Genomic DNA, 27,774 nt, shown 5'->3' with positions numbered 1-27,774 from the left:
GGTGAATAATTCTAAATAAACTGACACATGAAAGCTTGATAGCTACACAGTGGACAGCATTTCATCTGTGTTTGGATTGAACACACATTAGAATAAAAAAGCAGGTGCACAAGAATCACAATTTCTTTTTTCTCCTCAAAGATTATAAACGAAATGCCATCTGTATAAAAAAAGGGGAATGAAAAGAAGAAAATCAAAAAACAAGCCAAAGCAAATATACGAATCAAATCCATTTTTATTCAAAAAGAATCCCACCTGCAGTCAGATAAAAAAAACAAAACAAAATAAAACAAAACTCACTTCTTTTAGTAAAGCAGACAAAAAAAATCTGTCAAAGCCATTCAAAGAACAAAATCCACAGCAGTATTTCCAAAACACGCACACACACACACACACACACACACACACACAGATACACGCACACATCTCACTTTCTCTTATTAAGATTTACTTGTTAAATGTTTTCAAAGTGTTTTGTCATGGAAATTAATTCATTTCCTGCAATAATTAGGGATGGACTTCCATACTTTGTGAAATACTCTGCCCTCTTGTGGGGAGAAAGCTAATACCCATTAAGGCATAAAACTTAAGGCAAACCCGAACTGTTGGCTGTGTTTGGATTAAGGAAAAATAAATTGAAAAATAAAATCTATTCTCATACATTTGTATCATAGATAAAAAAATTGGATGCATGACTCAATAACGCTCAAAATATAAAATGAACCTTTCCGTTTGACCTGTAACGCACTGTATTCATATGGCAGGTGTGGACATTAGGGTTAGGCTCTTATGGACTTATGTCGTTGGACAAAACAGCCAAACATTTTTTTTGTCAAGGTAAATGAAGGAAAAATTTTTAAATGAGCTAATTGAAATTGAACTTGTCCACAATGATGATGTTACAAGCACTAAAAGTTAAAAGTAGAACTTTAATGTGAATCCCTGAGTCTCACTGATCCAAGTGTACAGGCACATTTCATCTCCTTAGCAGAAGCTGAGGCTCTGCTGGAAAGTAATCTGATCTGGCATGGGGTGATTTGTATCACAAATTTGTTTCTAAAAGCAAAAGCGTTACACAAAAGTGCTCACTTGCAACGCTGGGTCAGTTTAGCGGATAATTCAACACCACTTTCTGGTTTGTGCTGTAAAATTTAAACCAATGTGGTGAACACAATTCAATGATGTGTAGTTTCACAACTGTCCTCACACCGCATGCAAACAGAGAACTACTCAGGCTATTCAAAATGTACATTTTGTCATACTTAAGTGGGTTCCATTATGCTGTTGTGGTACATTTTTCAAGTCATAAAAGCAATATATTTCAAATTATACTTGAATCGCCTTATTTAGAAAACAGAAAATCTAAATCTAAGCAAACAAAACGCTAATCCGTCAAAACATACAGAGAAAACTCTTCATTGCCCAGGAGAGACCAGCTCTGTGTGAGGAGACAAAGAGGCTTCCCCGTCTGGGATGAATGGGTAAGAAAAACAAACACCCCATGTCGCTCTCTTCTCTCCATGATGTATTACACAGGTGTGTTACATTTGCGTATTAAGAGAGCTTTGGTTCTTTGCATGGAAGCTGGTGCTGGACTGCAGCAGCCAGCTATCTCTGCCAGCCCTCAGTCATCTCTAGTTCCCTCAGCAGCGGAACACCCTCCTCTCCATCCTGTGGGAAGCCGGCTTTGGGAAACTCCTTGGTCTCATTGGCTGGGCGGGTGTCTAGAGGGCTGTGTCGAGACAAATCGGCGTTGCTCATTGGAGAATGTTGCCCGAGGTGGTGAAGAGGAGGGGATGCAGGTGAGGACATGTGCTCAGGAGAGCTGCGCTCTGATTTTATGGTGAGATTCAAGGAGGGCAGATGTGGAGAGGGTGAGGAGCAGGACTGAGTAGGGAAGGAGCACCCCCCGCTGGATGTTATAAGAACAACAAGACAAAAAGAAACTGGGTTTAGAACAAACAAGCAGCAGGTTTAGTTTGAATTCATGAGGTGCTGCAAATACTGATTCGGACACATTTATGACCCGAATACATTATGAATGACAACATAATGCAAACAGAAAACATGCATCTCAGGTGTATATTAGAGTCACAATTGTTGAACTTCTTCAATTAGTACATTTTTTGTGTTTAAGGGTGCAAAGATTCTGTTTCAATGAAAGGTGAAGTATCAAGGCAAGCCAGATCTTGCATCCAGCCTTCAGTAATCTCACTGTTAGATGGTTTCTTACAAAATCCTGCGAGATTCTTTGTACATCTATTTTATATTTCAAGCATTTTATCCAGAAAATTGACCATTTTTGACTTATCTATAATTATTCAAAGTACTTATCATTATTACTCTCACTTCTATTGTTATTTGTCAGATTTTCAGTCATGATTTTGCTTTCATTTTTTATCTAATTTGTCAAGGCTTCTAGTGCTTGTGAGTTAGCACTATATTTTGATAATAAAAAAATGTGTGCATGTGGTTCATATAATAAAGAGAAGAGGGCTATGCATGTTGGAAACCAAAAACGAAAAATGTAAAATTCTGTTACTTGTCCGTTTTGGGATCAAAGAGTAGTTCCTGAGATAGGTTAGAATTGTGAAGCTCTCTGCTGAGGGATTTCGAAAATAATAACTTATTCTTTATTAATCTTTGTGGTAAAATACGTTCTCGGCATTTAACCCATGATGGAACCGTGAGCTGCCGTCCATCAGCACCAAAAGAGGAGTTAGGGGTTCAGCATCTTGCTCAACAGCACTTCGACACACTAAGAAGAGGCACCAGGAATGTTTGATTCCAAAGGCAATCTCTCTGGCTCCAGCACCACGAAATGCCTTATATTCCTTCTACATATAGAAAGAAAGCCTTATGTTTCAGCATATTTTGCCTTTATTCATCGAAATGTAATCCAAACGCATAAATATTAATTTCATAATAATTATTAGTTCAGTGCATATTCATCAGACTTTATGATGATATATTACGTGGAAGACTGAATACATTATATTCATGTAGTCCATTGATGTTTCAAACTGTGTTGTATTCCAGTTTGTGAACTACTGGATTGTTCAACTTCTTCTGCATCTTTTTCTTAATGATATTTCCAACATGCATATATAATACCACATTATTCAGGGTTCCTTTGAGCCCGATGAAGATTTTACTGAACATGTTTCTGTCATGAACAAAATATTAATTTCCTTACTCTTGGTTTATATGACTCCCAGGGTGTTCCTGGGGAGGCTGCGGCTGCCATGGGTTCCCTGCTCCTCGCTGTAGACTGACAGAGTGGTAAAAACCAGGTTGGCTGCACTCTTGAAGAGACATAGAGGTAGAAATATTTATATTTAATTTTAAATTCATGAATGATTCACCCTTTTCACATGTGGAGGTCACTGAAGAAATATCAATTGTATTAAAGACCTCATATAAAATAGTTTCAATGCAGTTTGGGACTGTATACTTTTTAAATAATGCTTTCCTTAAACTACTGTAAATTATAGACAGATGCGAAGTATGTATAAACCTGCATCTCAATAACTTAAAATGTTAAATATTTCACCATTTTCTAAAATATAAATATTTCAGAAAAGACAAGAGAGGCATGTAAAAAAAGAGTCAAATTTAAAAAGAGTAAAATGCATATTGTTTAAGCCATACATGCAACGGAACGTGTACAAATCCTTCAATTCCAAAATAGGGTCATGCAAATAATGCATAAGATCCTTTGAAAAAACTAAAACGCACCAATTGGTTACAAGAGGTCAAAAACACTTTGCTGCTTTTATGCTTCGGGAAACTGAAAAAGATGAGTGGAAACTCCCAAAGGGTTTTGGGAGTTTGGGAATACTTACCTGAGGTTCCAGGAGATGAAAGACTGTAAGCACCCAGACTTTGGCCAAGCAGCCCTGCTTTGCCCATGGCAACCATTGAGCTGTTGCTGTGCAAGCCCTGGTACAGGAAGCCTTTCTGATCATTAGGAAAAATATAATGATACAGAGATTTCATATTGGATTTAATGTGTGCAATACATTCAAGCCAGAAGAGTAAGCATGTGGTAAAATCCATGCTGTTGCATGTAGAATGACTGATCAACGGGCGGCTATTGATGAACTGACTCAGATGTGACATAGGCCTTCAAGTGTAAGAGGTGCATGTTAGCTTGACAGACATCTGCCGGTGTGGGCCAAAGGAGGTAATAAGAGTAACTCACAGCAGGGTTGTGGTTTGAACGCGTGACCCCCTGGCCCTGATTAGCAGCATCTCCTCGAAGGCTCTCAATACCCAGGTTCAAAGGAGGGGGGCTTTTCATGTCTATAGCTCTATTCAAGTTACCGTGGGAGAAGACGGAGTAGCCAATACCTGTTGTGAAAGAGAGGAGCAGGAAGTGAAAAGTGCTGTAAGCTTGTTTCACTCCCACCAACAATTTCTTCTTTGTTTTTATCTCAATTTAAGGTGAAGGCAGTCTTGGGGATTATGGGATGATTCGGTGTACTGTTGGCTTGAAGAAATATTGTTTGAATTGAATATTTCTTTAACTCTATAATTTTAAACCAGAAAAGAAGTAAACTTGATGAACAGGTGTGAATGTTTTTGTGAAGGACTCGTACAAGTGGTTTAAGTGGTGAAAAGGCCAGTTTCACAAAATAAACCGACTGTATTAGACACGCATGCACACACATGCACACTAACAATACTTCCTATTGATTCACCGCGAGCTGCGCAGATGGCATTTACACATATGAATAGTATTACCTGCAACGAGCAAGTGTGGGAAGTGAAAAAACCCACATATGCTTTGAAAAAAAATGCACAAATAAATAATAAATAATACAAAAAACAACTTATTTTAATGGAAAATTATATCTATGCATTTTACATTTATTTATAACTGCATATGGCTGTCCACTCTTGTTAAAATATTAAAGACACAAGTGTGACTACCATATTACAGTGGCAGTAGTTCTTCACTCACCTGTGTGTGGAGACATGAATGGGGGATGTGAGTGCACTGCAGCAGGGCTTGCAGATCCAGGTTTGGAACTCAAAGATTTAAATCCTGGGGGTCTGTGTAAGGCCATACTGGATCCAGGAGAGTTGGGAAAGTTGCTCTCACAGCCTGCCGACACAAAAAACTGGGCCTCTGGAGAGAGCAGAGATGGAGCCTGGAAAGTCAAACAATGACCAAATGAATCCAAATTAAGTGTGTCAACAAGTGAAACTTTTGAAACAATAAGAAGCAGCTTGTATCGTATTCACAGATAATGTTTGATAAAAGTATGTTTGTGTTATTGCAAGATTTTCTAATTAGGAGGCCAACAATTGGTTAAACTGAAAGAAATGGTCATAACACAGGGCGTGTGGATTGATCATAGCAGACAAATTGCAAATAAATATAAGCATGTTAGTTTCGAGACTTAGATATCTTCTGATAGCTCACTTTAGTTTGTAATGTATGAGTGTATTTGTGTTTGTGTGCCGATGTGATGAATGTGCAACAGTGGAGGTGTGTGTGGACTGACATAGAAGCGCTGGCGGGCCACGGAGAGATCCATGCCCTCACTGTGAGAATATTTGTCTGTTGCCACCTGCATGCTTTCCTCACTGTCCAGCTCAGAGCCATCCAGCCCAAGGCCCTTCCTGCGCAGAGTCTGATGCAAAACACAAAGTTTTTTTAATTTTTTAATCTAACAATTTTTAAAAAAAAAATTTTTAATAGCTTGATAATCAAGATGACTCCTGACTTATCCTGATTTCATTGTAAAACTGGACATACTGTACCTCCAGTATATCTGTGTTGGTGCGACTCTCATGTGGCTCACTGTACTCTGTGTACTTCAACAAAACTTTGTCCATGTCTGTACTTGCGTATTGGAACAAGCGATTCGTGCTGTTGAAGATGATGAGGGCGATCTCACAGTCACACAGCACACTCAGCTCATATGCTTTCTTCATCAGGCCAAACTTACGCTTAGTAAATGTCACCTGCGTAACATAGAAATGGATATTTGCATCACATAACTCATAACATCACATGAAATGACAAAACTCTTGAATACAAATTGTGTAGAAAAAAAATTATAATTAAATTGTAACGCTGAAACTGGTCATTTGAATGTATTAATAGGGCTGATATAGAGTGAAAATGAGTACCCCCATACTTATGGCTGGTATTAAATGTGTCATGCACTATGTAATAGTAGGTTTGAAATTTAACATTAATTTGATATTAATCATTAACATAGCAACTTAAAATTTGAAATACCTAGAAATAAGCAAAAACCTTAAAAGATGAATCAATAAATCATAAAAAGTTGGGAAGTATCCAGAAACTAATAAGACTAAATTAGGCCGAGTTAGACAAAATTGCTTTTTTGAAGGAGCAACAAAAAATGCTTTTTCTTGTGATTTAGATGATGTATTGCTGCTGCTGCCCTTATAGTTTCCCAGTTTTGGCATGAATAAAGTACATCTATCCATCTATCTGTCTGTCCATCCATACATCCATCACACAGGGAGCCTCACAATATACACAGATTAAATCTCCTCCAGTTTTCTAATAAATATTAAATACCAGCTCACCTGTCTATCTATCAATCTGACAATTCTCACATTAACATCTAAAAACAAAATTCTTGTTAAATACACAAAGACACCTAATAAAACACTGTGGATAAAGAATACTCAATGACTATGATAACAGTGCATAGCCAAATCGTAACTATCACTGCTGACGAGGAAGTATATTTATATACATTTTCTTCAGGACATATATAATATCTTTATCAGCAGGTCCAGTTCATAACAAGAAAATCTGTCATCATCATTAAAGAGAATGAAATAACAGCAAAAGTGCAGAGCTTAAAGATCACCCAACGTGCCGTCAACACGCTGCTTCCTCTTTTTCAAATGATGCCGATGGTGGGGAATCCTCCCAATTTACCCTAAAAACTCACCATCAAGTCTGTTAAATCCTAAAATAATAATAATAATAATGAACAAACAGCTGTGGAGCTACATGTCTCTCATTTGGAAAATCTTCAAGTTCATAATATGCTGTAAAATAAGACACCTGATGTCTTGCTTTCAAACAACTGAAGATTTTTAGTTTACATCAACAGCAATAATTTAAAGGCAGCATTGTTGAGATATTTGGCATTTTTAATTACGGGTGATAAGTTGCTGAGCAACTCAGTGGTTGAAAATGATCATCGTCTTTATCCACCTTTATTTTCCAGCTGCGGTCACAACATCAGTGATATGACAGATAAAATTGGAGACAGGGGGCCTCGCAATGTTTAACAGAAGTCAAGTCTTCTTTAGTTTTACCTCTAAAAAATATTAAATGTCAACTCACCTGTCTGTTTCTCTGGTCCAGAATTCGAGAAATTTGTATTTTCTTTCTTCCCATTTTTTCTGCTCCACGGCACCTGAAAAATAAGATGTAACTATGTTACAGCAGCAGAAAACAATATGTCTCCTTTATTTCATAAATCGAGTTCTGCAGTTAGTGCAAAACCCACTAGTGTGATGCCCCTACCATGAAATTTGCGTTACACATATTTCTTGAGACACGTTTCCTCGAAGTACCAGTTGGATTAATGGTTAATGACTAAACTCATAACTCAGCTAGAGAATCTGACAACTGTCCTGTTCAGCAATATGTCACTTCAAGCTCATGTAAACTGGTGGGAAATTTTCATCTGTTTAGTTTAAGTGACTCGAGTCCCTTCCCCCTTGGTAAGGGCAGGCTGTTTATTTTTACCACTATGAGGCGATGTGGTCTAAAGTTAGAGTGGCCCTTGCTGGCCAGCGGTCCTCACAGTCTGACACCGCCACAGTCTGGGTTACCCTCGGGCCAGCGGCAGGGCTCGGCTACAAGGCGCAGCCCCAAGAGACAGGGTTAAAAATACAGTTGATAGCTCCATTTAAAGCCTCGGCAGCCATTAGCTTAACCCTTCCAGTAGAAGGGAAACGGTGTGTTTTTGAAGGATGGCGGGGACTAAAAGCCACCCACTCCTCTCTCATGCATGTCAGAAATTACAAAAACATTGGACAGGCAGAAGCCACTGACATGGATGGATTGCAGTTTTCTTGAGAATGTCCATTTTTGAACTTCACATCCACTGTTTGCCTCGGTTAAGAAACCCCCTTGTACTTCATCTGACCTGCTGAGGTTTACAGAGCCTGGCATTGAAGAAAAACATGAAATCAGATGTACAACACTGCATATTAATCAAACGTAAATAAGCTTTTACTTTTACATTTTGGGCACGTAATCAGTCAAATGGCATTAAGCGGTGGTCTGATTCCTTTGACCAAACAGTGCTGCGCCAAAGCCCAAAGGACTTTTCACTGGTTTTCCCCCAAGAATCAGACATGTATTAGACTTTTTCTATTTTTAGTAACTTGTCCCTCCTGATGGTGTCTTAGCGGATATGGCGCCTGAGTTCCCACGACCCCTAAAGTGCCCGCCGTCCTTCATTATTGGCTTGGCATACAGGCATCTTGGGCATTTCTAGAGGAATCCACCTCTTTGCCCTTATCATTACCTTATAAAGTCCTATGATATTCAGCATGTAGAATACACCACAAAGACAAGACAAACCGCAAAACTGACAGGGGGAGATAAACGCTAACATTGCCTCTACTGTAAGGGCTAGCATGGGGCTGGCCAATACACCCAGAGTTTAAAAGTTAAGACCATTTGCATGTAGCAATTCAAGCTGTTCTTCAGATTCATTTATTTTGGCATCAGTAGTGAGATAATTTAACCTGGTATCAAGGCATGCTGATCAAGACTGAGGGAAGTGGGATATGGGTTTTAGACAGAACAGAAAGCTTTTTATCTTAAGGTTCTGAGGTTAGTTCCTCTCAGATAAGCTACTATGTCACCTGACAAACATTTTCAGCCCCTATTTAGATGGATCAAATCGTGAGCTTTTGAACTCACCTAAGACCAAATATATTTGCAACCTCTGGATGCTTTACCATATACCACCTGCTCTTTGAGGAAATGATCCCTGAAAAAATATAGATGGCACAAATCGTGAAGATTAATCGTGGAGAAAAGAGGCCTTGTGGTGTGATGATCAGAGCCTGGAAGTGAGGATGACATCTGTAATACGCAACTCCCTCAGCATCCTACTTCAGTCACATTCTCAGAAGTGAGTCACATGGAGACCCTACAAGTTTATCACCCACTAATAACACCATTGATTCATCATCTCGATGACTCCAGGATTGCAATTAACAGCTCATGTGAACAAGACAGAAAATATAAGGGCATATGTATTGCTATTGGCTTTATGGAGGGTCTGATTGAGTGGTGTTCCATTCTCAAATATTGTAGCTTGTAAGTTTTTCTAAAATAAATGAACACATGGCTGCAATATTTGATGTAGAAAAATATGCGATAACATGGTGGAATCAACCACATGCACTGAAATGTAGCTGCTCCTGTAAAAGTACAAGACTCAGCTAAAAGGCCGAAGTGCAGCAGTGTAAATTAGGCTCTGAATTTCTAAGCCTGTCATTTTAATCTCTGTGGTTACAGCTAGAAAGTTTTCTGTTTGAAGGTGAAATGTCGAAAGAAGGCCAACAGCGTAGATGGAAAACTTGGGCAACATCAATCCTGCCGTAACCTTGGTGAAAGGAATGATGGGACAGTCAGACTGACTCGTGTCTGATGTGAAGTGCACTTTAAGAGGAGGAAGCCCTTGTGTGTTCATGGTTGTTACACTTTGCAGCTGCTGAATGAGGTTTCAGCCAAGATTCTGTGAAGAATACAAGTTACATCTTTAAACGACATCTTGCAAGATATATTATGGAGGTTGTGGCCGTCTGACTTGGGGTCAGACAGTTCATGTGCACCATCGGGGGCCTTTGCAAAGCAATGGCGAGGAAATATTTGTCTAATTTTAACAGGAGATAATTGAATTGCCTTGATATTTTTGATAGAGCCAGAATAGTAATAGTACAGGCAGGCACGAGCATGAACATTTGATCTGTCTAAAAATGGTGGAAATAGATTCTGTGTTTGTCAAGAAAGCGTGAAGCACATTTATGATAAATAGCGGAGAAGCTGTCCGGTCCATCCGCTCTCTAAGGATGAAGGAAAGCAAAATGTTTAATAATCTGTCAAAGCCAATAGTAAAGATGATGGGTAATCTCTCTGTCTGTCTGTCTGTTTGTCTGTCTGTGTGACTCTCTATCTATCTATCTATCTATCTATCTATCTATCTATCTATCTATCTATCTATCTATCTATCTATCTATCTATCTATCTATCTACCTATCTATCTATCTATCTATCTATCTATCTATCTATCTATCTATCTATCTATCTATCTATCTGTCTGTCTGTAATAAACTAAGAATAGATATTTTTTCTTTACTCATATTAGTTCTTTTTATCCTGAATGAGTTGCTTCAATACTCGAGTGTGGCAGTGTCGTTTTACGCAACATGCACTGAATAAAAAATAATAAACGAATAAAAAATAGTTTAAAAGTATTTGCGGATAATTAGACCGAATAAATCACTGACGTCATTCCAAAACGGTCTGATTAAGAATAGCCCGTCTCTCTTCCAGTTGCCAAGCATCTCTCTTGAATATAGCCACGTCTTTACGCGGCGTGGTGCAAGAACGCAGCAACAGGTACTCACACAAGTACAAGTACAAGTACAAGTCGCTGCGACTTGGCACAAACACACACGATTACTTGAAAATAAATAAAAAAAACAATCTCACCTGGTGCTCGATCTGCGTTTTGCCTTTGCCTCTGCCCTGCTGGCTTCGGATGGAGGGGGTTCCGGGCGCAGGCAGGGGTCTGCTGCTGGTGGATGTGTAGTGATAATCACCTGATGGAGTTGAGGAAGGGCTGCCCTCCAACAGCTGGCTGCTGCAGCCCTTCCCCCTGTCACCGCACACCGCCTCTCTGGTCGCGCCATTGGACGCGCTCCTCCGCCTTCCCCCTTGCGCCCGCAAACCGACCAGCGACAGGAGGCTGAGCGCCGAGTTCAGAGCAGAAGTTGCACCTTTTTATTTTTATTTTTCCCCTTTCTCTCCGGTATCAGGAGGCACTTGGATGGTGCCTCACGCAGTCGTTTGTAAAGACTCTAACCATAGATAAAAATACAAAGTGATCATTTGACTGGGATGTTCTCAAAGATCTCTGCCCTTGTGAATATGTTTATATATTGGGAGGAATTTCTTATTTATTACTTTGATTGTTCGTGCGTACGTGTACGTGTGTGTGTGTGTTTTTTTTTGGGGGGGGGGGGTCTTTGACTTTTATGGCTTTTAAAACAGTCAAAAAAGCGATAGGAAAATAATGACACACACACACACACACTTTTTGCTCATAATTAAGCATGTCCTCCACTCAAAAAATGCATTTGATATCAAATGTATTAAATATGTCTTAATTTTTTTTACATAAATATGCACAAACACACACACATATTCTTTGCAACAGTGATGAATAGATGTCAATTTCTGGTGTTGACAATGACTGACAATGATCCTTCAAGGGGCCCCAAATCTATTTTGAGAATCTTTGCATTGGGATATGAAATGTTAGGTGACACAAGTTTATGGCTTTTTACAATCCACATTAAAATGCAGACCCAAAGAGTGTTAAAATATGTGCCAGCCTCATTGTGAGTCTGAGATACCATTCAGAAAACTATGATATCCAGTGATTCATGTCAAGAACCCTCGCTGGGTCATCAAGCTTGATTCATATAATGAGTATAGAGGTTCTTACTTGTGACGATATCCACCTGTTGGTTTATTTTCCACAAGGTGACGTCAGAATTTTGGATGAGTGTATAGGGAGTAAGAGCAACACAGCAAGATAACGTCTTGTTTTTCAGAACAATCTCACAATAATATCCAAAACTCTGTGGATTTCTGCCTTGTACACAGATCCTGTATGAAAGCTGTGTACCTTGGTTTGGAGAGTTACACTGTCAGAAGAATGTCATTCTGCTTTAGTGTATTTTGGTTTTCTACAGACTGAAGGGTTAACATTTATCAAGGATGTTAAATATATACTAAATAACTGGTGTGTACATGGTGTGTACATGAAAATGTAGAATGAGGCAGGTGTTTACGGCAAAGCTGTCATCTTCAGAACAATAGCCATTCCACTGTAAATTTTATTTCTTTCTTTCTTGTGTGAGAGGGAATCTTTTTGCTTTTCACATGTGTAGAAACTGATAAAATATTTAAAGAAGTGGTGCTATGCTGTTATTGGTTTGGGACTCACTCAAGGTCCCTTACAGCTGAATGCAGTAGAACAACTGATGAATGGCTGTCGATCTCTGACATAGAGAGTCTGCACTCCACATCATGGTTACAACTGGTGGTGCTATTTTGTTCGTGATAAAAAAATTTAACTTTTATTATAGATAGGGACTAATTAAAGGACCATCTAAATGAGCATGATCATGGTGCCAAATAAAAGTTTGATTAACAACCATTTGAATCTATCAACAAATACTCAAGAAAGCTTCTTGGAGGTCAAGGACACAATTAATGTGAATGATTTATTAAGAGTTGGAAATAATTTTGACTGGATATCCAAAGAAAAGGTGAAAAAAATTCAAAGAGAGACCTTGAAAAGCTAAAGTGCTTTCAGTATAACAGGTATATTTAGAGGTAATAACCGAATCACTGCTCAAGCTGCATTATTTTCTATTTTTGAGATGTGACACAATGTACCTCTAAAAATAAAATAGTGACAATTTATCAGCATAGATCCCAGTGTGGAAGCGTGCAGACAAACTTTTTTCTCCAACTCTCTCTATCACTCTCTCTCTTTTGCACACACACACACACACACACACACACACACACACACACACACACACACACACACACACACACACGCACAAGAGGTTTTGTATGCACAAACCCACACCACATGTAATCCCGAGAGGTATCTCAAACTATCTGATGCAATAGTCAGCAACATCTCGCAGACTCTTCAGGCTTCACCTCCAGGATTCATGAGGATTGGCACCACAGAGGATTGCGCAACCCCCCATCTGTAAATACAGTGAGCTAATCACCTGCAGCTAAGGGGAAATGATTGTTCCACAGAGCTGTGTTTACACAAGCACACTCTTCATTCACCAAAATATTTTATAATTTGATTGACTGCAGGCTAAATTGCCAACACTCCATTAAGGAGAAGCACTAACTTTTACATTTGCTTTTTGCAAATGTAAACTGACAGCAATGGCAGAGCCCATTTTTTTTTCTTTCACTTTCCTGAAACTTCTCACTTCTGCTTTCGACAAGCTATACCAAGACTCTTTTAGAGCATGTGGCGAAGCTGACAGATTCAGAAATAGCCTCCATGGTCAGCCTGCATGTGTGAGAGCGATTTTTCACATTGTGTACAATTATAGCTACAGTCTTATCTACACTCCAACAGAATAAAGATTATACCTTCCTTTTTTCTTAAACACCACTGCAAAATTGAAGTATAATTCAATGTTTTCAAAGATCTAGCCCCCTTACAATCAGATATTAAAGCAATTGAGAAAGACAAAATAAAATCATCAAGGTCCGAAAAGGCATTTGCTATGTAAAAAACACAATTTCCAAGTTCACTGCCACATTGAATACAAATGTGGAAATTTTGCTTCTGATTTTTTTTCATCATCAAATCCTTTTTTGGGGGTTTTGATTAGTTTATCCCACAATTTCTCTGTATTTTCTTAGTTTTTTTTTAGTTGTTGGTAGTTCTGTTTTACTTTGAAAAGGTTTTTTATTTGTGACTATTTCCTGTTTTATTTTGTAATTCATCTCCTCCCACAATGCATGTTTATTTCCTGCCTTTTCACACCTGTCTGAACGATCACTCCTGAACCAGTTCAGTCAGCCCCCTGCCCACCCTCATGTACTGAAATGTACTCACATTTATTTCAGTTCTTTGTGGTTTTTCTCACTTTCTTGAGACTAACCTTTAGTGTTCACCGGTTACTTTATTTAACCTCTTTATTTAGTCGGCATGTTTTGTGCTGGCATCCTCACTGATTTTAAGTTCATATATTGTTTATTGTAGTCCTCACTTGTTTGTTCACTTCCACATTAAACCCCCTCAGAAAAAAAAAACACATAAATAGAAACCCCATAAAGTATGTTAATGCATTTATAACAAATTTTTCCAACTGTAACAGCTAGATCCTAATTATTTGTGTATTCAATACAAAGTCCATTCTCAGGGTTTCTGAGATTCTGAGGGTTTTCATTCTCACTGAATAATACCTGCGGGTATTCAGAAAGCGTGGTGGGACATTGCTGTTTCTGAATTAACATCAACTCCCTCTTAAGGCTCAACTAGTTCCAATAATATGAATCATCTGTGTCTGGTCACTGGTAACTCCAGGCGACTTGGAGCAGTCAGGATATGTAACATTCAGTGAGCATTGAAGAAGCCCAAAAAGTCAGTCCACATATAGAAAATGCAATGTCAGGAAGGAAGGAAAAGAAAAGAAGATATAGAAGAAGATAAAATTATTAGGTAAGATAATGTTGTCGGCCATCTTTCCAAAAAAAACAACGCATTTATACTGGCAAAATACTGGTTTAGGGATTGAGGCTCTTGGATGTCAAAGTATCTGGCATTAATTTATTCTTCACTGATCTATCGAAGTAGGAATACCTGGAGACCTTTATAAGAGTTGAAAACATTATGAAATCATTCTGGAGTCTTCATAAGATAATAATTTATGATTCCTAAAGAGGAGAAAATCCAAATTAGAAAGTGATAAAGGGTCTATAATGAATTGTATTTCTTGAAATGTATTTCTTAGTTAATTTAATCATTTTAATATTACTCTGCTTACACAGTTGATGGATTATCACTGAACTCCACTGGATCTATTTATCATCTTATTCAGTGGCTACACACCTGCTTGCACTGTGAGAAATTACTTTTTTTTTAATTGTATTTCATGTTATGCTGATTACCTGGAGCTGGATCTTATATGATGGTGTAGTAAGTTTATTTGACTGATAATATTTTTGACTGTGAAAATTAACTGGAATATATTCTATAAGGAAAGGTACATGTAGAGAGACCTGACAGAACTTTTTTTGGAGCCTGTTTATATCTAGTGAATATTGTTTGTCACGCAGTTAAACTAAGCTTTAACATTAGCCTGCCCCTGGGCAGATTAGGCCGAGGTGTAAGTAGGGACTCAGGTGAGCCATATTCATGGAACGGAACTCTAATATAAATTTGTAAGACTTGGAACATGGAACTTGTGAAAACACACAGACTCTCCCTAAATCAGGATTTCTTGAATACCCCACAGATGTCTACAAACTTGGAAAAGTAAAAGAGCTGAGTGTTTTGACCCAAGCTTATCTGGAGGTTTAAACTTTCCACATAAAACTTGAGTCGTGTGATAATTGGGCCGGGTGCTTTTTTTTTAAATGATGTCATAACATATCTTCTCCGAATTTCAAGGACCAGACAATAATATTTCCAGTCATAAAGGCTTGTGAAAAAAAAAGAAAACCTTTCGGTATCAAACCTTTCAAAAACATTTTATTATGCTGTCAGAATTGTGTTAAGAATGGGCAATGTCTGCTCCCCCCCTCTCCTCCTTCCCAATGCGTCCTGCGCAACATTCAGGCTCAGTAATTAATAATGTCAAGTTCTTGACGATATGCTACAGTTGTTATTTTTTTATTACTTTAATTTTTTTTTGTTCATTGCTTTACTCTAAAGTATTAATTTCCCTGTTTAAAAATTGTGACCAAACATCAATGATTTTTCATGAGCAAATTTGCAGAAAATGCATCAGCATTCAGAACACAATAACTTTATTTAAGTAAATGAAATGACAGGAAAATAATATAGATAACTGCATAATTGAACATTGTTTTCCACACACAACATAATCTGTCAATTTCACTTGAAACTCCAGATGGGTGACCCAGTCAGACAAATTCTTTCTCTTCTGTCCCTCGAACTCATCCTCTTTTCATGAACTGGTTAGTCCGCTACAGCTCCTTTTACAAGTCTCCCAAAAAAGTCTGTCATCAATATAAAACAAGCAGCTTAAACAAAATCGTGGAGTCAAACTTGTAACAAAGAAAGCATGTCTGTCTGAAAATACTGCACTAACTCTGCTTCTGCTTTAAACTGATTTCAAAGTAACTTTCTTCAACTAAAAAGCTTTTATTTGATATTGTATCTTATTGATACAATCAATAAATTTTTTTATATTATATTATATATATATATATGATATAAAATATATATATATATTCTCACCCCTAACCCAGAGTATGCATGCCTCACAGCACAAAAGGCCCTGGTTCGATTCCAACAAGGGTACCCTTCTGTGGGTTTTCTCTGGGTTCTCAAAAATATGCAGGTTAATTGGAAAAAAATGGGAAAATTACCCTGAATGGGTGAGTGAATGGTTGTTTGTCTGTATATGTGACCCTGCAATTGACTGGCACTAGTCTAGGGTGTACCCCACTGCTACCCTGAGTGCAGGATAAGTAATACACCATGCTTGGATGGATGAAACCGAGGAACCCTTAGTTGAGCATGTTAAACGGGAAACTTCAGCATAAAAGACACTAACGGACCGATTTCATCCCATATAAAACATATTCACTGATCATATTTAATCCTGTTTTCTTTCATTGATTTACTGTGATAAATGTTTTACCATAACATTCAGTGGCTTTGCTTGCATAAGTCTCCCTACAAGTGCATTTTATAATCAGTATGAAGTCATTATACTGTTCGACTTTGATATTGTGCATGACGTGTGGGCAGATTGCGGGATTAGTGTGTGTCTTTCTTGAGTTTGCATTGCATAAAAAAAAGGTAGGGTTTTGATTGACTTCTCTTTCTGGTTCAGATTTTTGTCGAATTGTATCTTGCGCCATAAAAAATAACTATGACTCATAAACAACTTGATGTACGGGAAAAAATGAGGTTTACAGAAAATAAAAAAAAGAGAATGAAACAGCCGCTGAAAAGGGAAGCGTACATTTCTGACCCCTCGGGACTTCCGTACATGAACAGAACGTTAACACCTTAATCGCTTACTATAATAAATTCATAAGTAGGCTTATCTAGAAAGCTTGTTGTCATATCATACAATCAATGGAGAGCAATATAAAGATTTTAGTTTATTTCTCTTTAAAGTGTGTTCTGGTGCTTACAGGATATTTAGAGCCAGTATCTCATTAAAAAAAAAGTTAAAAAGTGAAAAGTCTGCGGGTCAGATAAACGAAGGTTTTGGCAGCTGGGCAGCGCGATTGTTTGAATTTCCTGTCCGGCGGCGTTGTTTTGTGTTTAGTCAGTGAGTTTTGCCTGTCGCAGGAGCACATCAGCGCTTTGTTTCCGAGGTTCCAAGAGAAAAAAGTCCATTGTTGTGGCGAAGTTTTTAATCTGGGGATTTAACGCACATCACATGCTCAGACTGGGACAGCGGGGCTCTGCAGCGCAGCCGCCAACCCCCGTGCGAAATAAAATAAAACTAAAATAATACACGTGCCCACGCGAAGTGCCATGCCTGTGGACTTTTCACCAGCCGTTTGAGGATCGCGGAAGAACTTTACTTTTTAAATTTTATCTTTTTCTTTTCGAGGAAAAGTTGCACGGGAGTGGAAAACTTTGAGGAATAACACGACCGGGGCGAAAGGGGAAAAAAAAAAAAAGATGTCGCTTCAGTACAGCCAGCGGTCCCTTGTAGTCCTGTCCTTGCTGGGGATTCTCTCGGCTATCATGTCCGTTTTATCGGTCCTTTTGATTTTTCAGCTTCAGTCTCAGCAGATGGCGGTGAAGGACGCCCCTTCCTCAATTTCCGCCGTCATTCCCACCGGCGTTTGGGCCGCCTTGCTGCCGGTCTCCACCGTACTCTCCGCGCTCTCCCTCACCCTGCACCTCAGCTCCGTGGTGGTGTGTCTCCTCCACAGCTACTTTTCCACGGAGGTCTGCAGAGGGGAGCAGGACACCGAAAGGTACTTCAAACCCGCAAGTCACGCCGCGACTCACACCTGCCTCTGCAAACGCGGCTCCGCCATGACAGCCGCTTTCCACGCTTGTCTCGCCTCTGTTGCAATTGTGCGTCGGCTGGTTTGACTGGAAAAAGAAATCTGAGCGAAGCATCTGAAACCGTAAACACAATAATGTTTATTGCAAGTCTATTGGTAGAAAGCCAAAATCTTCCTGGATGCCTGTGGTGGGACATGAACGTGTCACTGGTAGCTGAGACGGGCCGCTCCGCAGGTCACAGCGGGGTTTACGCACACGCGTGGAATAACATTAGTGCAGGCCACGTTCCGTTTGGTGGTTCTGTCATTCTAGCTGAGCTTCATAGACCCTTCAGAATAGAACGGGGATTAAAATAAGAACCTCAGGGGTGTGCATACGTCTGCCAGCAACTTTTGGTGTGAATTGATGCTTTCTGCACTGCTCTTGCAGTGAAACTGAATTGGTTTGCTGGGCCAAAAGTTTTCCTGCTGAAAGAATCATTTAAAGTTCTGTTGATGAAACTGCAGATACCACCTCCTCTCTCCAGGAAAGTGAACTTGAAGCTTAATCTGATATGATGACCACATGTGCTACAGAAAACTGTTTTTTTTTGGAGAGATATTGCAAACTGTTGCACATTTCACTCATATCCTGTCATTGTTTATTGTGAGCTCAACACAGGTATAAAAGGAAATCACCAGAAGTGCACGCTAAAACAGCAAGACTGCATGAACATGAAAATCATGTGAACTTGCACAGTGTAAATCAAACTAATTTCAAACATCTATAGAATGATTGTTTTTGATGTTGGTAGCTTGGTTTGGCATTGCATTGAAATAGTACTTTTATTATGTTCTATACAAAACATGCCTGTTGTTTTAAAATATAAAAAGAAAAAAAAATCAACTAAGGCACAGCAAGACAGAGAAAAAGTCAATAACATGCTAAGACTTTCTGCTTTGTATTTCATTGATCTCCTACATATTTCCTATTTTAAGGATAGTCAGTGTGCACCACAACAAAATTTAAGTGGAAAACAATGTAAACTCTATTCAATATGCACTTTTTAAGGGGTTTACGAAGTAAATGTTTACCTGAAAACACACTCTTGTTTGATGACTTAAAATGGACGTCCACAGACCGTTAGAAGAATTAAAAGGGGTGTAGTGCAGGGACACACACTGCAATATCACCACTCGACCCCCCCCCTCACAGTCCTGAATCCCATCTAAACAATGACCTTCCTCTCATTATGTACCCAGCACACGGCCCCTCCCGGGCTCTTTCCCACGTCTGTTTACAAATCCAAGTGTAAAAGCCAGGACCTCTCTGTGTTAAGAGGGGAGTTTACTCGACAATCTGAATGATAATGAACCTCCAAATATATCAATGAAATACTCATCTGAAATAATACAATTAAATTAAAACAAAACAAAAAAAAATACACAGGAAGGATGATGAGGTGAAGGTTTGATCAGGTCTGAGTTCATCATATTTTTGTTTCCACAGAGCAGACTGGTTCCTTTTGGATAGCAAAGCAGTACGACATGTGGCCGTTGGATTGTTCTGCCTTGGCGTTTCTGTCTACTTGGCAGGTATGAATATTTTTCACATGTTAAAGTCCTGCCGATCTTTCAAGACAAAACAACAACAGGTGTTGACACATTGTATTAAAATAATATGGGAATTTAATGAAACCCAAGCTCCCCAAAGTCAGCCAAGCAGTGGATTTGCATCAGCAGAGGCAGAAACAGCACTGCTGTTCTTGTCCAGTGTATCCAAGAGAACAATGCATTCTTTGAGCAACGTCCATGACTTAAGTGTTTTTAATGCTGAACCTGGCAGCGCTGTGGCGCTCTGTTCCACTGAGCAGCTTGTACTGGGGGGGTTGTAGGAGGCAGCCATTCCCATGTGATGAGGGGTTGTTGGCCTTGTGACCCCCCCTCCGCAGCCTCAATCAAGTGGTGGCAAAGCAAGTGACCTTTTGAAGCAACACCAAGGGCCTGGAAAGTCTCATCACATCCCAGAATTGTGCTTTTCTTCACCTTCCTTTTGTGCACCTGAATCCATGGTCCTTTTCCTGCACACAAACATGGAACAAATAAGCTGAAAACAATAAGGTTGCATGTGACGACTAAATCAAACCCATGTTTGTAAAGCTATCCACTCAAAAAAACAAAAAAGGAAAAAATGGGGGAAATGTGAGGGACCCAGGGTTCATGCTGGAGTGTGGATTCAATTTTTACAACATTTTAGCTGAAACTTATATGTCAAGTTAGGAGGAAATTTGATTACATTTTAACACCTGAATTCAGATTTACTTTTTATTCCCTCAGCTTGCAATATGGAGGTAGAAACCATTTTCTGAAGCACAGTGGATATTAGCCAAGGATAGTGGTTGCCTGCCAAAGTTGAAACATCGAAGATATTCTTGTGACTCCAAAACAGTTTGTGTTCAATAAGCAGAGCACCTCTCTGGAAATTGAATTTTCAAATATGTCGGTTGTCATCTGTTTGGACATAATGAAGCATAAATTCGTATTTTACAGGAGGCATAACCATGATGTTGCCACAATGTCATCCTTTTTTGGCTCATTCATTATATGCCTTATTAAGGTGAAAATTTGAACAGGCAATCCCTGCACAGTCTTTGACACCACCCGGTCATCAGGTGTTCTGGAGGGAAATTTATTTTGGCCTGTAATCATTTTAAAATGACAGTGTCTAGCAATTTCAGTTACAATATCATACATTGCTGAATGTATAAAAAAACAGCATTTAATTTCATGCCTTCTGGCATTGTTGGAATTTGTATTTGATGACTTGAGAGAGAGAGGCTTTGGTTCCCATATGCTACAAATCAATGTAGTAAAGGAAGGCTAAAGCTCTGTAATACACACAAAGGGTATCTTCATCCCTTATTATAGAAATAACGGCAACTGGATCAATTTTGAAAAAGTTGATTCGCCTTTGAGGTATTCATTTTAAGTTCCGGGTGCAGTGGTTAGTGCTTTGGCCTCACCGCACGAAGGACCCTGGTTCAATTCCGACAAGGGGAACTTTCTGTGTGGAATTTTCATGTTCTCCCTGTGTCTGCATGGGTTTCCTCCGGGTTCTCAGTTTTCCTCCCACAATCCAAAAACACGCAGGTTAATTTGGAAAATTGCCCCGAATGAGAGAGTGAATGGTTGTTTGTCTATATATGTGGCCCTTTGATTGGTTGAAGACCAGTCCGGGATGTAGCCCGTCTCTCACCTGATGACAGCTGGGATAGGCTCTAGCATACCCCCAGAACCCTGAGTGCAGGATAAGCGTCAGACGATGGATGGATGGATTGATGGATTGATTGATGGATTTTAAAGTCCACTTTTTACCGACCTGACTGAGTACAATGCAAATAAATTACATTCTGTCTATTTCTCATCTCTTCCTTTGCAGCTATGTCCATTTTTATGCTGCTAATATTTGAGGTGGAGACAGGTATTGCCAGTGCTTGTGTTCTCTCTTCTGGGATCCTGATTCTACTGGTGGTTGTAATCCATTCACTGGTCAAGGGTTCACAGACTGCTAAGCACTATCACTCTGGGCACCTTGACACCCTTTACAAGAATGACCACGGAAACAGCAACATCCATATTTCTCGGCCATGCGAGCTCAAAATTGGTGTGGACAAACCGCGGATTCCCCGCAGCCAGTCATACATGCACCCTCAGATGCCCTACCCTTCACTTGGCGGCACGAGACAGAGAGAGCTCCACCAGCAGTACTCTCCTTCTGGAGGTTCACAAGGCCATGCTAGTGATAAAGACGGCTACAGCAGTGGTGGCAGTTGTCCTCGCATGCACAGGACCTTGTCTACAGAATCTGGTTTACTACAGGCCCAGGCTAAACCCTGGAATGGGATCAACAATGAGATGCGAAGTGTCCTGGCACGAAAGTCAGGGATCTCTACAAAGGACTCTACCTTGGTGTGATGCCCATGGCTAAGGACATTTATGACCTTCAAGTGTGTCATACTAATCATACAGACATGGATATGCATCTCTTTGCTTCTCAACATGATTATTTTGTCTGAAACCAGACAACGTGGGTATGTGAGACTCATTTTCTATGCTGAATTGCTGCTTTGTTTCACTTACCAATTGATGAAAACAGTGACTTTGACTATATGTAAATAGTAGCAGTTTATAGGTAAGAATTTGATTTAAATGTAACCATATGCAACATTTTTTTCCAAGCATTATTTTGACAGATTTAGAGGTCCCTTTGTGATTATGTAAATTCTAAATTTACTGTTTGGTGAATTCTTCCTGAATGTATGTGCACAATTAGCTTACCTATTTTGAAATATGTTTAAAATAATTTCAAATAAATTCATTCTTGGGGAAAAAAAGGTTCCAATATTTTTCCTTCCAATAAAATTCATGGCCTGTATAAGGTCATACACCATTCTGTGAAAAGCTCTTTAGTTTGAATCTTGATTTGAGAAGACTACTAACCTCATGAGGCAGTGGAAGGGGCAGGTGGAGTAGAAACAAAGGGGCTGGGTGAAGGGTTCACGTCATGATAACTTCATGGAGGTATCAGGGAACAAAAAAAATTGAAAAATACAACAGAAAGTGTGAAGCGTGTAGCAGTAAATGAGGGCTGACAGCAGCAATACAAGGGAAAAAAATGGGAGAACATGGATTTATAACAAAGGATGTTACCAGATGTAAAACATAAAAAAGTAAGGATAAACTCAACCAATTAAGGGACAAATGGTAAGATACAGAGCTGAAAGACCAGACATGTCCCCCATCTGTCTAATTTCGCCTCAAAATATTTCAAAAGGAAATGCATAAACCTGAGTTAAAAATACAGTAATTTTACTGTCAGCATTTAATCAATTTATGTACTAGTTGCACAATCAATTTCAGTATCTTTAAATGTAGATCATAACTGAGAAGAAAAGAACAATCCTCACTGTTCCAAATAATGGAGGGAATGTTTGTGAATCACTGATTCCTGATTTGGCTAAGTCCAAAAATACAGAACTACTTCATGATATATTTTTTATATATTCTAATATTGATGTATGCAAACTTATTTGCTGTGAGAAGGTTGACAATGACCTCTTACAGTATAGTTATTTTCAGTGAAATTTTACAGATTCTCGTATAATATACTAATTTGGTTGTTGTTACAAGCTGGGTGTTTAATTAACATGATGAGGAATGGATGTTGAGGCAAGATGACACTGCTATCTTACAAATATGTCCAATGTCAGAAATAGCAAAAGAGCATATACATTTTTCTGAACTAAGGTTACTGATTGACAGAGTTTATGTTGTTTACACAGCATTGTAATCTAAATGATGTTAAAATTATACCACTGTGTTTCAGTAAGCATGCTTGTTGGTGTCGCCTACCTGCGTCCTTGAGAGCTGCTAATCTGTTCTTTCATGCTTATCGCTTGTCGGAGGAGGCTGTCGATGTTTTTGAAATACATGCTGCTGTTGCTCATACTTTTCACAGCACTGCAAAAATACAACACAAACGCAAAAAAACTAGTTGATTGTGGCAGGGCAATATGATAATAAAATGGGCTGCGCATTATCTCACCTGCAAGCATACTCTACAGTGTAGATGGCTCCTTGGCTCTGCTCCTCCCAGCTTTGCATGTCAGTCTGTGGGGAAAGACAGAAAATTTAAACAGTTAGATAACAAGTGTACAAGCCCATGATCAAAATCTCATATTAGAAAGTATGAGGACGCAGTATGAACCCATTCGTCATATTTATTTGCCACACGAGGCATGATTTCTTCAAAACAATCTGCAAAGTGGATTCATCAGACCAGTGCAGTTTTCCATTTTGCCTAACTTGGAATGAGCTTGGAACCAGAGAAGTTGCTGGAATATCAAGGTGTTGTCAATACATGACCTGTGTTTTACATGGTAGAATAGTAACTTCCAATTATTAATAAGGTGATGAACAGAACTTATTGACAACTATTCCCTGAAATGTTGCCTGCATCCATGGTAAAATATCCTTAGCAGAACATTCCTGGTTCAATTCCCGTGCTCATCCAAGACAGTCGAAGTGTTGCTGAGTAATACAATGAACCCCTAACTGCTCCTGTGGCGCTACTCACCAGCTGCCTTCTGCTCATAGTTCATCCATGATGGGTTAAAAGCAAAGGTCAAATTTCCCTGACGCTGTGCTGTATGCACAACTGAATGTGAAATTAAGGATGTTTCTTCTTGTCTTCTATGTAAGCTGATACTGTTGTCACTGTTGTTCCGGTTGATATTGGAGGGATGGAAGGTGACAGGCATTTATTGCTGGTTTTCCTCTTTTGTATTTACAATTTGAAATTTGTCCAGATTCCTATCAAGTCTGTTGCTGATACCATGGACTGTAGATGAAACGAAATCCCTAAATTCCTTTGTCATGCCAGGTGGTGCAATGCTGTTCTTAAACCTCTGGAATCTTTTACTCTTGAGGATTTGAAGAAAGTGATGCAGATCTCTCCATCTTTGCTTGTGGGTGATTCAGCCTTTTAAGAAGCCACAGTTCCATATTAAATCGGGAAACTTACTGTCATCCACTGCAAGTGACCCCCTTTAAATAAATACTAACAGTGATAAAACGGTTCAAAGTATTATATTTGCACTGTTTTCAGTTTGATGTAAAGTCGAAAAGGTTTAACAAATGGCTGAATTCTTGTTTTTACCATATCATGCAGTATCCCATTATTTCCAAAAATGTCATAAGTAGCAAGTCATACTGATGAGCACAAATCCTTCAGCCTGTCTACACAGGTATGAACACGCCACTTGTTAAAGTTGTTTTATGTAAAAAGTTTGCATAAAAATATCCACAACGAAAAGGCAGGCAACGAAGGCTGTATTGGGCTTACAATTCTGAAATTACGTTTCCATAATTTTTCCCCTTGCAGTATTTTTCTACTCTTGATGCCACCGAAAGTGACATCGAGTCGCAACATGAGGAACAGCCGCCAGTGTCATCCAAATACCCGGATGATCTGGTTGACAGTATCGACACACGTTAAATGCGTTTGGTAAATTCTCCAGTTGAGGCTGATTATAAGCGGTACCTTGTGTTGCACCAGCTCGGGGAGCGATCTCCGGACGTGCTCTTGCAGCCTGTAAAGCGCCACCGACGGCTCGTTGGCCAGCACATACATGCTCTCCGTGAATTTGTCAGTCACTGTGAAACAAAAGACAAGCGGTCGGGCAACATTTTGAGACAAGAGGAATACGAAATGTGGCGAGCAAGGAGCTGCTAAAGCGGGTTAGCTAGCACCACTACAACGCCACACACCAACAATGAGGTGGGTTTTCCTTCTTTTTAATTAATTTCAGCATCACCTCTTCTCACTTTCAGCTGCATTTCCTGGTCGTCCATCGTGAAAATCTGGCCTTTGAACCCGGACACTAACAAAACAAAACGCTGTTTCTTTGCTGTGAGCGAGCGATATCATCCGCTAATCATTACTTCCGTGTTTGGGCTAGCGAGTGTCACGCGAAAACATTCCGGACAGAACTGTTTTCCTAACTAGTTCTTTTTCATCCTGTCTTACAAAGATAAGACCAAACATGCGGCCGTTAAACCGCAACGTGTTTGTGTTCATTTCTTATGTTACTGTTATAGTTGCACCAAGTAGTTTATTGAACATTTTTTATGGATAATAGCGATCTCCGATCACGATCCGACGTAAGATACGATTTACTTTCAGTTTTTCTTGATATGAAGTAAGCGCAAACAGGCATCACTGCTTACTGAGGTGAGAAGAGGACGAATTTGGCTACAAAATTGCTTGTTGTTATTGTAAGTCAATGAACTGGTTATATGTCCCGTTTACAGCTTGTTCAGTACTTCTGCTCTCTCAAATCATTGCAGGTATCATGGATGCCAGAGTTTGCGATGAGGTTACAGATGGCCAAAATGCCACTGCGTGCCCGTCCCACAGATATGAGAAATTAAATGGTATATGCATTTATAAATTAAAAGACTACACACCAAAGAAAACCAAACATACAAAAAAGCGAACCTAATTTAAAAACAGCATAACATCTGAACTGACCTAACTGGAATCGATTAATCAGTTTAACTTTGTTTGCTTTCACATTTCATGGTCCATACGATCGATCTAGTGTTTCCAGAGAGCAGTGACGTGGATGAAGAGGGTTCGTTTCACCATTCCACTACTTTGACCAACAAGCAGCGTGGGAATGAGGTTACAGCGCGCCCAGCTTCACTGGACTGTGAGTACTGGCAACTAAGACCGACCTTCAGAGGTCAAGGGTTGACACAGTCTCGGATGTTAATGCATAGACAAGTGTGGAATTTCTGGCTTGAAAGTATTTATCATGTTTTTTTATCACCTTTACAAGCGTTGTCAATACACCAGCTTGCAGCTCAAGGTGAGGTTTCACAAGTGGCTGCTCACTTGAGTAGAGGTAAGAAATTTGGGTTGCATTGTGTGAACAATAAATTCAGAGATATGTAGATGATTTAATCAGTTGTGAACATTGAGTAACAATTATGATTTAATTATTCTCATTAGTCATTATTTTATAATTGTTCACTTAAATCACTTTTCCAGAGGCATACCACGAGGAAATCAGCAATTATGATCACAAATACGACAATTTCAAAAAAGCTGCAAATCACAAGAATGTTTGCTATGATATTGAATTTAATTAAACTACTACTATTAATTAGTATATGGACATACAAAAAAAAGGGGATTATCTGAATCATGGTATAATAACATTGCTTTGACCTGTCACCTGAAAATAATATATCTTTACAAAATCCCAAGTTATTAACTTATGTCTTTATGCAGATGGTTCACTGCTTAGCCAACAGGATGAGCGTGGATTTACACCGCTCATGTGGGCTGCGGCATTCGGTGAGAAAGCAGTGGTGGATTTTCTCTTGGAAAAGGTTAGTTATCAGACATTGCAATCCAGAAAGCTCGACATATTTTATTGATGTAAAAGTGACAGCGTTTTTCTTGTCTCAGGGCGCTGACCCCAAAACAATTGCAAGAGAGCGAGAGAGTGCTCTGACACTTGCCAGTTCCGGTGGTTACGTAGACATTGTTGAGTCCCTTCTCAGACATGGAGTAGATATCAACACATACGACTGGGTACAGATATGATTGAAATAGAAATCTGTTTTCTATTTGTCAAAACTATATTAGTTACTGATGTTTTTTTTCTTTGGTATCTTCGATCTTAGAATGGAGGAACTCCTCTTCTGTATGCTGTCAGAGGAAACCATATCAAATGTGTGGAGGCACTCTTAGGTACTTTTTGAAATAAAAAATGTCACTATAAATCAATGATAATACACTAATTGCTTTAGTAACTGGAATCAATTCTCTTTGAAGCCAAAGGGGCGGACATGACTGTTGAGTCGGACTCTGGGTACAGTCCGATGGCCTTAGCTGTTGCGCTTGGACACAAAAAAAGTAGGTAGTGTTCTTTAACTAACCAATTTAAACAATAATCTTGAAATGAAGCTGACATTTTTCCCTTATTTCCTAGTTCAAAAAGTATTGGAAAGCCATATCCTGAAACTCTACAACCCTACATGACACTTGAAAGAAAAGAATAAACAGATTGAATGATCTTCGGTATTTGGTAAACTGATGACCAGGAACTGTCAAAAAACTCATCAGTCAAAGAGAGATTAATGCAGAGGATTTTTTTTTCCTTTGAAAATGCTTTATCGGTGTGTAT

At 39.1% G+C, this 27,774-nt stretch overlaps 4 protein-coding genes across 9 annotated transcripts; 2 read left to right on the top strand and 2 right to left on the bottom strand.

The window, feature by feature from the left end:
* Positions 1-172: 172 nt before the first annotated feature.
* Positions 173-10,848, bottom strand: mef2b (myocyte enhancer factor 2b). Of its 3 annotated transcripts, none has more exons than XM_086161858.1 (9): positions 10,745-10,848; positions 7,349-7,421; positions 5,773-5,976; positions 5,514-5,642; positions 4,967-5,156; positions 4,205-4,353; positions 3,846-3,960; positions 3,197-3,305; positions 173-1,912 (listed from the first exon to the last, which is right to left on the bottom strand). In XM_086161858.1, the coding sequence occupies exons 2-9, from the start codon at positions 7,400-7,402 to the stop codon at positions 1,609-1,611; spliced, it is 1,254 nt and encodes a 417-aa protein (XP_086017984.1). In that variant the 5' UTR covers positions 7,403-7,421; positions 10,745-10,848; the 3' UTR covers positions 173-1,608. The 3 variants fall into 3 exon arrangements, with proteins under 3 accessions (XP_086017984.1, XP_086017987.1, XP_086017985.1); XM_086161861.1 differs by having other exon boundaries at positions 5,580-5,642; XM_086161859.1 differs by lacking the exon at positions 10,745-10,848 and adding an exon at positions 7,532-7,665.
* A 5,455-nt stretch (positions 10,849-16,303) lies between these two features.
* Positions 16,304-22,440, top strand: tmem221 (transmembrane protein 221). The gene is made up of 3 exons (XM_086161695.1): positions 16,304-18,004; positions 19,527-19,612; positions 21,456-22,440. The coding sequence occupies exons 1-3, from the start codon at positions 17,703-17,705 to the stop codon at positions 21,989-21,991; spliced, it is 924 nt and encodes a 307-aa protein (XP_086017821.1). The 5' UTR covers positions 16,304-17,702; the 3' UTR covers positions 21,992-22,440.
* On the bottom strand, positions 18,015-25,548 carry borcs8 (BLOC-1 related complex subunit 8). 3 transcript variants are annotated; one of them, XR_015107273.1, is made up of 7 exons: positions 25,393-25,546; positions 25,119-25,231; positions 23,622-23,686; positions 23,429-23,536; positions 22,517-22,587; positions 19,112-20,097; positions 18,015-18,152 (listed from the first exon to the last, which is right to left on the bottom strand). XR_015107273.1 is itself a non-coding variant. In XM_086161700.1 (6 exons), exons 1-5 carry the CDS (start codon positions 25,427-25,429, stop codon positions 22,518-22,520), a joined length of 393 nt encoding a protein of 130 aa, XP_086017826.1. In that variant the 5' UTR covers positions 25,430-25,546; the 3' UTR covers positions 18,656-20,097; position 22,517. The 3 variants fall into 3 exon arrangements, 2 of the variants coding, with proteins under 2 accessions (XP_086017826.1, XP_086017827.1); XM_086161700.1 differs by lacking the exon at positions 18,015-18,152 and having other exon boundaries at positions 18,656-20,097; XM_086161701.1 differs by lacking the exons at positions 18,015-18,152; positions 22,517-22,587 and having other exon boundaries at positions 18,656-20,097; positions 25,393-25,548.
* Positions 25,222-27,723, top strand: rfxank (regulatory factor X-associated ankyrin-containing protein). 2 transcript variants are annotated; one of them, XM_086161696.1, is made up of 9 exons: positions 25,222-25,355; positions 25,925-26,011; positions 26,179-26,289; positions 26,419-26,484; positions 26,874-26,974; positions 27,054-27,179; positions 27,272-27,338; positions 27,423-27,503; positions 27,580-27,723. In XM_086161696.1, exons 2-9 carry the CDS (start codon positions 25,930-25,932, stop codon positions 27,627-27,629), a joined length of 684 nt encoding a protein of 227 aa, XP_086017822.1. In that variant the 5' UTR covers positions 25,222-25,355; positions 25,925-25,929; the 3' UTR covers positions 27,630-27,723. The 2 variants fall into 2 exon arrangements, with proteins under 2 accessions (XP_086017822.1, XP_086017823.1); XM_086161697.1 differs by lacking the exon at positions 25,222-25,355 and adding an exon at positions 25,594-25,808.
* Positions 27,724-27,774: the final 51 nt, after the last annotated feature.

The sequence above is a fragment of the Fistularia commersonii genome, chromosome 16 (genome assembly GCF_037954325.1).
Source record: "Fistularia commersonii isolate RoL2024-O1a breed Wild chromosome 16, RoL_Fcom_v1.0, whole genome shotgun sequence".
Taxonomy (NCBI): domain Eukaryota; kingdom Metazoa; phylum Chordata; class Actinopteri; order Syngnathiformes; family Fistulariidae; genus Fistularia; species Fistularia commersonii.
This window is presented reverse-complemented; position numbering and strand designations above follow the sequence as displayed.

Coding starts and splice junctions, on each gene's coding strand:
- tmem221 (XM_086161695.1), top strand. CDS start 17,703: ATGTCGCTTCAGTACAGCCAGCGGTCCCTTGTAGTCCTGTCCTTGCTG. Junction 18,005..19,526: donor GGGGAGCAGGACACCGAAAG/GTACTTCAAACC, acceptor TTGTTTCCACAG/AGCAGACTGGTTCCTTTTGG. Junction 19,613..21,455: donor CGTTTCTGTCTACTTGGCAG/GTATGAATATTT, acceptor CTTCCTTTGCAG/CTATGTCCATTTTTATGCTG.
- rfxank (XM_086161696.1), top strand. CDS start 25,930: ATGGATGCCAGAGTTTGCGATGAGGTTACAGATGGCCAAAATGCCACT. Junction 26,290..26,418: donor GCGCCCAGCTTCACTGGACT/GTGAGTACTGGC, acceptor CACCTTTACAAG/CGTTGTCAATACACCAGCTT. Junction 26,975..27,053: donor TGGATTTTCTCTTGGAAAAG/GTTAGTTATCAG, acceptor TTCTTGTCTCAG/GGCGCTGACCCCAAAACAAT.
- borcs8 (XM_086161700.1), bottom strand. CDS start 25,429: ATGGACGACCAGGAAATGCAGCTGAAAGTGAGAAGAG. Junction 25,232..25,392: donor GCAGCTGAAAGTGAGAAGAG/GTGATGCTGAAA, acceptor TTTGTTTCACAG/TGACTGACAAATTCACGGAG. Junction 22,588..23,428: donor AGCAGCTCTCAAGGACGCAG/GTAGGCGACACC, acceptor ACCTCCATGAAG/TTATCATGACGTGAACCCTT.
- mef2b (XM_086161858.1), bottom strand. CDS start 7,402: ATGGGAAGAAAGAAAATACAAATTTCTCGAATTCTGGACCAGAGAAAC. Junction 5,977..7,348: donor TGGACCAGAGAAACAGACAG/GTGAGTTGACAT, acceptor TATGTTACGCAG/GTGACATTTACTAAGCGTAA. Junction 5,157..5,513: donor TGGCCCGCCAGCGCTTCTAT/GTCAGTCCACAC, acceptor TTGACTTTCCAG/GCTCCATCTCTGCTCTCTCC.